Source organism: Rhagoletis zephyria, unplaced genomic scaffold, assembly GCF_001687245.7.
Source record: "Rhagoletis zephyria isolate East Lansing unplaced genomic scaffold, Rhagoletis_zephyria_1.1 Rzeph_scaffold_13460, whole genome shotgun sequence".
In the NCBI taxonomy this organism is placed as follows: Eukaryota; Metazoa; Arthropoda; class Insecta; order Diptera; family Tephritidae; genus Rhagoletis; species Rhagoletis zephyria.
The window spans coordinates 5492-15672 of NW_016170531.1; the positions used below are offsets into that span (position 1 = coordinate 5492).

Sequence of the window (10181 nt, forward strand, 5' to 3'; positions counted from 1 at the left end):
ATTTGAAAATGTGTGTTCATTTTGTACCCTGTAAAATGTAAAGCCTTTTTTCTCGAGTTTTTGATTTTTTTTTTGGATTATGTCACTTTTGCTGCAAAGGTACGATATCGATGGCTGAGTGGAAGATCGACCTATCTCGGCAGCCAGTTCGAAAACGCCCTATCTCAGAAAACTATTTAAGAACTCTCTACTTCAGAGTTTGAATGAAGAACGCCCTATTTCAGAATTTTATTGAAAAACACCCTATCTCAGAATTCGGTTAAAAACCACCCTATCTCAAATGAAAATACATTGAAAATGAGCTGAGATAGGGCGTTTTTAAATGGGCAGTTGAGATAGGGCATTTTTGAAATGAATTTTGAGTTAGGGCGTTTTGCAACTAAATTCTAAAATAGGGCATTCTTCGACCGAATTCTGAAATAGGGCGTTGTTGAAAATTTTTTCTGAGATAGGGCGTTTTCGAACTGGCTGCCGAAATAGGTCGATTTTCCACTCAGCTATCGATATGTATTTAAAGAGATTTTAATTTTTAATTAATCTGCAAAAAGCGAAATTATGAATCGTCACAGGTATTCTTACCGGAAATTGCAGGCTGAAGGATTATCTGCAGAGACCAGATATTTGGTCAAATGAGCTCTGCCGCTTTCGTGAAGCGAAGGCTATGCTTAATAGCGCAGTGCGAGCACATACACTTCCTATCCTTAAAGCCCTACTAAACTTTTTAAAGGCCTTATATTGAATTTCCACCAAGCCTTAACTACAGTTTATGCCTATTGGAAAAAGCGGATTACAACTCGTAGGGAGTAATTGCACATATCGAGTACAAGCATACGAAAGCAAAAAAAAAAGATTAAGAAATAAAACTTGCCGATCACCCTATGTTAAAATTCTTGCCTGAGTTCTTAACTGCAATTAAGCTTTTGGTGGAAATGGGCTATTACGTGTAAAAGAAAAAAATCGAGATACCTAACTAAATCAGGGACCGAGAACAAAATGTATGATCGAAACTAAATGTCGTTCTCATAGTTTTGTTCCCAAGCACACTTAAAACCCGAAATCGAAATAAGAAACAAAACTTCCGGGAGTGTTTTCATAAGAACGTAAGTGATTACAAAACTGTCGAGAACGTTCTGAACGGGNCTTGCCGATCACCCTATGTTAAAATTCTTGCCTGAGTTCTTAACTGCAATTAAGCTTTTGGTGGAAATGGGCTATTACGTGTAAAAGAAAAAACTCGAAGATACCTAACTAAATCAGGGACCGAAAAAAAATGTATGATCGAAACTAAATGTCGTTCTCATAGTTTTGTTCCCAAGCACACTTAAAACCCGAAATCGAGATAAGAAACAAAACTTCCGGGAGTGTTTTCATAAGAACGTAAGTGATTACAAAACTGTCGAGAACGTTTTGAACGGCAATTATATAAAAACAAAACCCTGTGGAACGTTCACAAAGAGAACAAAATGCGAACAATACTTTCGGGAACATTTCCAAGAGAACAAAATGGGATCAAAAGACTCTGGAACGCTCTGGCAAAGAACAAACCGGGAAAAATACTCTAAGGAACTTTCTCTCGAAGAAAAAAACGGGGCAAAATCTTCTCTGAACTATTCGCGAAAATGTCTCATAGCGTTCTTGCAGTTTGAAATGTTTGAATATTAAAATTAATCTAAAAGGAAATATAATTATGCAAATTAAGTTAACGAAAGACTTAAAACACGCACTTTTCTTGCACAGAAAATGAAAATTTGTTCCATAAATGGACAGTTCACCATAATGATAGACGACATGAAAGTTGAAAAGTGTCATTCATCAACAAGCATTCTTAACGTTAAGTTCTCAAAACTTTTGTTATCGTTTTGTTCTGTAGCAGTACGTTCCCAAGACCTTTTTTACCCGAACTAGAATGCGTTCTCGATCCCTCATTTATATTGCTTTTGCAGAATAGGTGCATGTAAGATCTCTGAAATTTAGGATCATATATCCCATCCGAATCGGTCTTACCTATCAAATCAAATGATGGTAATCTAGTATGCGAATTTCAAATAATCTATATTTTTTTTATTAAGTTTTAGTTTTATTTATTACATACATGCGCATAAGTTTTCTCTACGCTATGTTTTTTTGCACTTTTTATAAGCTGCTTGGTTAATTAATCTTTTTGCTTTAATTGCAGATCATCACATGATCCTCCTGGCGCACAAAAGCGAAACGAAATGACTAAATAAGACTGAATATAAAAAAAATTAATAAATCAATTACAATACGGGTAGATAGACAAGTTGGCGATTGCGCATGCGCACCGGCGGTAGGATGTGAGTCAGCAGTCGTCTCTTAGTGGGCAGCTGAACGGCAGGCAGAGGGAAGACGCGGCCAGCAAGCGGTCAAACCAGCAAAACTTGCCACTTAAACACACAAAATCAACAAAACAAAAGCAACAAAAATAAAAAAATAAATGTTTTAATTACTAGCGAATTCTAAGCAGAGCAAAACTACAAAGAAAAATCAACAAAAGCTCTCTCAGCAACTTAAAGTCTAACTAAGCGCTGAAAGCGAAATGATGCAATTTGCATTTGTTTTTTAACATCTACTCAGCACATTCACAGTCACATGCGCAAACACACCAGCAAACAAACTGATCTTACATATCAAGGCGTTAGCGGTCGCGCGCATTTCAAAGGCGGACGTTCATCGTTGAATAAGATAACCAATAAATATACCACAGCAACACCCAATTATTTAGTCTGCAAACATGGTCAAGGGCATTTTAGTAAACCGCAAGGCGGATGAGCCGCACAAGTCACAGCTGAAAATGGAGCATGCCGACCTCGTCGCCGAGATGCAAACGGTGGAAAATCTACCGACACACGAACGCCTACAGCTGGCTCGACTGTAAGTGCAACCACAAAAGCCACCTCCTTCCTACATTCACATTTGTCATGACCTCACCTTTTGTTTTGTTTATTGTTTTACCATACATTTATGCGCATATTTTTCTTTCTCCCATCAGTCGTCGGGCGCAGCAGCTAAAGGTCGCACGTCAAAAGGAAAAGGAGTGGCTGAAATTGCAACGCGCCAAGGGTAATGCGACCTCGGCGCTCGGCAGCAGTCATACCACACACCACTTTCGTTCGAACTCTAGCAGCGGCAGCCGGCACATATCCTTCGAGAGCAGCGTGGTGTTGCTCGAGGCGGCCAGTCGTAATGATATGCATGAAGTGGCGGAACTGCTGGAGCGTGGCATTACACCGGATGCGGCGAATGAGGATGGCCTGACGGCATTGCATCAATGTTGCATCGATAATAATGTGGAGATGTTGCGGCTGCTGCTGGAGTATGGTGCGAATGTGGATGCGCAGGATAGTGACAAGTGGACACCGTTGCATGCGGCCGCCACCTGCGGTCACTTGGAGTTGGTGCGTATACTCATCGATCATGGTGCGAATTTGCTGGCGGTGAATACGGACGGCAATATGCCGTATGATCTGTGCGATGATGAGAGCACATTGGACTACATTGAGGCTGAGATGTCGAAGCGCGGCGTTACGCAAGAGCTGATCGATGAGACGCGCTCGTCGACGGAGCGTCAGATGCTGAAGGATTTGATGGAAGTGGCGCGAACAGGCGGCGATTTGGAGGAGCCCGATTGCCAGGGTGCGACGCCGGTGAGTTGAGAGGAGGAAGACCAGGGGATTTATGTGAGGAGAAAACTTATTTGTTATTTTTGACTTACAGCTGCACATAGCTGCGGCGAATGGCTATGTGCGCGTGGTGGAATTCCTGCTGGAGATGCATGTCAATGTGGATGCTGTGGATAAGGATATGTGGTCACCGGTGCATGCGGCCGCGTGTTGGGGACATGTAAGAAATATTTTTGAAAAGAAATTATCAAAATAAAGCTAAACAAAAGAGTTAAATAAAACACAATAAAATGAAATACATGAAATTAAAATGAAATAAAAAATAAAAACAAAAAGTAACGGAATGATTTAAAAATTAAGCAAGAAAAAAATAACAAAAATAATAACAAAAAAACAAATATGTATTAAATAAAAATTTAAAAAATAATTATACATATATATAGTATATATAATAGGTATAAATAATAATAACACAAAATAAAATAAAAAAATAAAAGGAAAGCTAAGTAAAAATAAAATTAAATTTAATTCAAAAAATTTATTAAAAAAATAACAACAGGCGTACCGTTAGTTTCTTCATGATCCAAAAATCGGAACTAACCCAAACTTGTATGGGACCACCCTTGAGGTACCACCTTTCCTTTTCAGGTAGTCCAAAGTTATCCGGTAAGATAAAAAAATATATATATATATATCCCAATGAATTGATAACCTCCTCCTTTTTTGAAGTCGGTTAAAAGTAAAATAAAATCGAAATTAAATAATAATAATAAAATACAAATAAAAATAAAATAACAGATAATAAAAAATTATAATAAAACAAACAATAAAATAAACAAAGCGTAAAAAATTTAATAGCAATAATAAATAAAGTAAAAAAAAACACAAAATGAAGATAAAATAAAAGTAATATAAAACAACAAAACCCCATAAAATATTAAAACACAAAAAAATGGTTATAAATACTAAAACAACAGAAATAGAAAATTAAAAACCAAAAACAAAAGCAATAAAAAAATAAATAAGAGTTAAAAAATATAAAAAAGTTAATAAAAAACAAAAGAGAAAGTCTAAGTTCGGGCGGAGCCGAACATTAAATACCCGGCGCAGGTACCGCTACATGGTAAGCCGATGCGTATCAGCTTTGAGTAAATTAGCGTCCTTAAATTTCGAAATATTGAAGTTTCAAGCATTTCTGAAATTTGCCGTTATATGAAAAGTGGTCGTAATTTGAATCTGATTCCAATAATTTTCAACGTTTTGCTTCTATGTGGCAAGCACAATAATCATACCGAGTTTGGTACAAATTGGTAGAACGGTTACCGAGATACATATAAGTGGGCGGTGCTACGCCCATTTTCCAAAATTTTGTCATAAACGTATTTCTTGGCAAAGAATTGTTGCAAGCATACATTTTGAGTAAATTAGCTTTAATATTTGTTGATTTATCGAAGAATTCGTATTTCTCCAAATTACCGTTATATGGGAGGTAGGCGTGGTTATTGTCCGATTTTGCCCATTTTCAATACCGTCCGTCCTACGAATGAAAGAAGTGCACATACCAAGTTTCGTTAAGATATATCAATTTTTACTTGAGTTATCGTGTGCACAGACGGACGGACGGACGGACAGACAGTCACCGCTTAATCGATTTCTCTTTTCATTCTGATCATTTATGTATACATTTGTCTATATCTATCTCGATTCGTTTTGCCTGTTACAAACAACCGTTATGTGGACAAAGTTATAATACCCTTGAGCACAAGTGCGCTCGGGTATAATAAAAAGAAACAAAATAAAGATGAAGTGGGATCAAATAAAATTGAATAAAAATAAATAAGATAAAATTAAAAAATAAAACAGACGAAAACAAAATTAAATTAATAGAAACTAAATACAAAATAAAATAGAAAGCAACAATAAATTTAAATTAAATCTAAAAAAATGAAACAAAGCTAAAAGTAAAAACTATAACAAAATATCAAAACAAAAGAAAACAAATTAAAAAAATCTAATTAAACTTAGTTATAAAATAAAATTGAATTAATTGAAAAGGTTCTTAAAATTACATAAATTTAATTTGTTTACTTCATAAGCTCAATTGACAAATTTCAATTGGTTCATTAAACAGTTGGAGGTGCTCGAGATGCTTGCGCAATGCGGTGCTGATCTGAATGCCAAAAATAAAGACGATGAAACGCCTTCAGGTATCCTATACTTTTCCGAATTATTCAAGTATTTTATAAGACTGTGTCAAAAAAGAGTTCGACATGCTAATTCCGTTTTATAAAATTGAAGCAAGTGCTCTGAAATATTTTTCTTATTCCCACTTACGCCCACAGACATTTGCGAGGATCCCGAAATCCGCGAACGCATCGAACAACTGAAGACGGAACAGGAAAGCAAACGTCTAGCAGAGGCGCAAAGACGAAGAGTGCGCCGATCACAAAGCAACAACACACGGTGAGTACTTACTCGCAATATACAGCAAACATTTTTAATTAACTATTTAAAACGGTTTTAATGCACCATTTAACATATTACCGTCTTTCTTTTCTATTCCCTTTCTGTTTGACATTTTTTTCTTTTCTCCCTTCAATAGCGCCCAATCTGTGCGTCGCACTTCGTTGCGCGATAAAACNACACCATTTAACATATTACCGTCTTTCTTTTCTATTCCCTTTCTGTTTGACATTTTTTTCTTTTCCCCCTTCAATAGCGCCCAATCTGTGCGTCGCACTTCGTTGCGCGATAAAACGCTAACAACCAAAAAGGACGCCGTTGAAGAGGCTCGCCTTCGTCTGCAAGCGCAAGAAGTGTTCATTGCGCCTGATAGTGCAGCACTTACCGATGTAAACGGTGTCAGCAACAACACTACCAATCATCATCATTCCACGTTGGCGCTATTAGATGGCGCCCACGACCATACAACAGCCGCCACTACAACGTCCGCCTCCGCACACGACTACAATTGGCTAACGAAAGCACCAACTAATAATAATATCAACGCCAATAATAACAATAATAATACAATTAGTACTAATAACAACAACGATAAGAAAGTTGCAGCCTATACTGCTAGTCTTGCCACTACTTCATCGGCGACGGCCGCTGCGGCGAGCGCGACAGCGACAAATGGCATTGCCGCCAACTCCTATTTGCCACATTCGCTGTCCGCCATCGATGTAATGGATGCTTCCACACATACATATAATTCGCGTCGACCACCAGAAGGTCGAGAGAATGATGAATTGCAACTGAATGCATATAAAGCGGGTGGTGAACATCATCATCGTTCTACATCGGCGACAGCGATGATTTTAAGCGATCGTAATATGGCAGCAGCGGCGACATCGACTGCCGGACCAGATGCGGTGCACATACAGTCCAGTAAAGAGGCGGCGAATGGCAAGATAAATGTGCAAGTGACGGTGCTAGTGGGTGAGTAGACGATGAAGTGGTAAGAAGGTGAAGAAACAGAGGGGAGGGGATGTAGGAGAGAGTATGCGTTGAAAAAAAAAGAAATAACTGCAGTTATGTTGTTGAGTGTGTTAAATTACTACGAAAAGTATGATTAATGCCACGCTTTTATTTATTCTCACCCTGTCGGAAGCATCAACTCAGACCAACAAACTTGTATTGTATTTTATTTTCATCGTGCCATCGTTCAAGCGCCTGAAAGCATGCTTTTATGTTTTCACATTTGTTATGTTTTACGTCTAGCCAAATGTTTAATTTTTTAGATGTTCTTATTAGCGCTTTTTCATTATAATATATGTACATGAAAAATTTATTAGGACTTAACCCTGAAATATATTCTGTTAAATTACTTTTACACTGCAGTAACAAAACATGAAACAAAATTGCATACCTTTTCGGAGTTGTACAGTTTTAACGATATATTTCTTTTAAATATTTTCTTTATGTAACAAATAACTATTTTCATTTAAAGTTCTGTTAAGAAGAGACATATAGAGAAACCACTGCAAACAAAGCAGTGGCTGTATCAGTTATAATTTTTATAAGAATCGTAAATTAATCGTTAAAAGTTGGTTACAAATGTTTCGACATAATATGATTTTTATTCAATCGTATTTGATCGGTAATTATTGCAATTATTTTTGGGAATACTACATATCGACGGCTGAGTGGAAGATCTACCTACCTCGGCAGCCAGTTACAAAGCGCCCTATCTCAGACAACTTTTCAAGAAAGCTCTACTTCGAAATTTGGTTGAGGAACGCCGTATCTCACAGTTTGGCTCAAAAACATCCCATCTCAACGTTTTTGAATCGGCAGCTGAGATAGGTCGATCTCATAAATTTCATAGAGCAACAAAAACCAACAAATTTCAAAATACACGTAGCAATTAATATACTCACGAAACCATGGGCCAAATATAGTAAAACTGCGTTTTTAGTTTTTGTTTTTAAAGAACTTCAGAAATTTCAAAGATATGGTTAGTTAAAAAAATTATTAAAACCAAAATATGGGTACCAAATGAAAGAGAAAATTCTGTAGAATTAAAAATAATTAAAGTTTTTTGTTTGCTAGGACGAATAGATATTGAAAATGCTCTTTTAAAATTTTTTTTTTTGTCTAGCAAACAAAGTTAGAAGGCCGAGGATGAAGATATCCAAATTTTCTGGGATATTCAAGGATAAAAATTTAAAAGAGATATTTGCAACTGTACGTGCCTGTGCACAAAAAAAAAATTAAATTGAAATTTCAAATTTTTTGAAAAAAACCTGGCGTCAGAGAGAAAAACTAAAAACGCAGTTTTCTATATTTGGCTCATAGTTTAGCGAATATGTTGATTTTTTATGTGTAAAATTAACTGGCAATTAAAACTGAAGATCATCATACAAACTAATATACATTCGTTAAATAAGCTAAAAAGAACTAAGCTAACAACACCCCCTAGAGTATTTGCAAACGTACATATACTGATTATCCCAATTCTACACCATACATACAAATCATATTTTTGTTGCTTGCAGTCATTAATGTATTTTTCTACATTTGTTTTTTCTTTCTTTTATTTCTCGCCACTTAATCGAATATGTCCCGCATGTCATTGTTGTTGTTGTACCAATGTCGTAAATTAATTTCATATCCACGACTATGATTTCGTCGTATCGCATCGAATGTGTCTGATCGCCGCTTGACCTTTATCCATCATAAAAATCATCGCATTTATGTTTACATCGTACTCTATCACAAATGCCTTCCTACATGCATTTGCACGTATTCATTCACGTATGCACGCACGCACTGCCCGCCACACGCACTCACACTCCCACACACAGACACCACAAATACCCATCATCATCATCAACAACTACAACAAGGTCAGCAAATGCCAGCAACGGCTATGACAGCCACACTAATACAACCGCATACACTCTCCATGGAGAGCCTCAACTCTGCATCGGCTTCTTATGCTGCAGCCACATTGGCCAATTTGAAGAAGCAACGTTCCCTCTCGCGCACAAACAATGTATTGATTAGTGAAAATGGTTCTGTTCTAGGAGCCGCTAATAACACCAGCAATACGATCAACAATCATTTGCATACAGGCAATTCATCCAACAATAACAACTCAATTGTGTCGGCGGGTGAAATAAGCGGTGCTGGTGGCGCAGTGCATCAACAACCACTAAGCGGGGGTCTACATCCTAGTCTTCTAGATTTCAATGGTACGAGCGGCGGCAGCTTAACGAGCGGTGGTGATCAGTCTACCGGTTACTCGAATGCTTCATCGGTGAACAAATTTAGCGGCATAACGGGTGATGTGGTTAGTGATAGTACGCGTTCCAAGAAATGTTGTACGTTAATGTGAATGCAAATACAAATACGGAATCGTGGAGGAGAGGTGTGTTACAGTATTTCAAGCGGCATACGAGGAACAAATGTATTTAGAAAGCCAGTTAGGCAGTTCAAGTCCAGCATGCAGTATTTTCTTCTGCAACAATGCAACAGGGTATTAAATAAATTAGTGCGTATTTAATATTAGAAGCACTGCAAACACACAAAACTAAGCAGAATTTACACCTTTTTTAATGTGAACACAATGCATCACACACACACACACAGCAAGTTAATTGAATGCTACTGAGCGCTAAGTGGAGTGCTACTCACCATTAATATTATCAGGTTTGGCTGAAGCACAGGCACATATGTACATACCCTATAGAATTTGGGAGCATCGTATAATTGCTCGATGTGTACTCCCTTGGAAGTATATGAATACTCCACATTGCTCCCTATGCTTCTGTGTATGTAACTTTGTATACTCCCTTAAACATTGTATGGCCTAGGAGGGCGAGTAAACCTTTTTACCTCCTAAACGAGCAATCGGGGTGAGAAATATCTTCCCACAAACCTCCTAAGGGAGCAATAGGGAGGTACTACCATAATAACCTCCCAAACGAGCAATAATGGAGTACTCCCATAAACTTCATCCGGATACCTCTTCAAAGAGTAATTAAAGAGCATTTCCGTGTGTCCTACTCTTACACTGATTTTAAAAGAGTATAT

The 10181-nt window shown here is 37.3% G+C and overlaps 1 protein-coding gene across 2 annotated transcripts; it reads left to right on the top strand.

Moving 5' to 3' along the window:
- Positions 1-2179: 2179 nt before the first annotated feature.
- Positions 2180-10175, top strand: MYPT-75D (Myosin phosphatase targeting subunit 75D). Of its 2 annotated transcripts, none has more exons than XM_017634443.1 (7): positions 2180-2892; positions 3011-3665; positions 3736-3861; positions 5773-5848; positions 5984-6104; positions 6361-7082; positions 8951-10175. In XM_017634443.1, exons 1-7 carry the CDS (start codon positions 2753-2755, stop codon positions 9481-9483), a joined length of 2373 nt encoding a protein of 790 aa, XP_017489932.1. In that variant the 5' UTR covers positions 2180-2752; the 3' UTR covers positions 9484-10175. The 2 variants fall into 2 exon arrangements, with proteins under 2 accessions (XP_017489932.1, XP_017489933.1); XM_017634444.1 differs by having other exon boundaries at positions 9173-10175.
- The last annotated feature ends 6 nt before the right edge of the window (positions 10176-10181 follow it).

What these genes read in the sequence shown, in the direction of transcription:
- MYPT-75D (XM_017634443.1), top strand. Translation starts at nt 2,753, where the DNA reads ATGGTCAAGGGCATTTTAGTAAACCGCAAGGCGGATGAGCCGCACAAG. An exon ending in CGCCTACAGCTGGCTCGACT is followed by an intron (nt 2,893 to 3,010) that starts GTAAGTGCAACC and finishes TTCTCCCATCAG; the next exon opens with TCGTCGGGCGCAGCAGCTAA. An exon ending in ATTGCCAGGGTGCGACGCCG is followed by an intron (nt 3,666 to 3,735) that starts GTGAGTTGAGAG and finishes TTTGACTTACAG; the next exon opens with CTGCACATAGCTGCGGCGAA.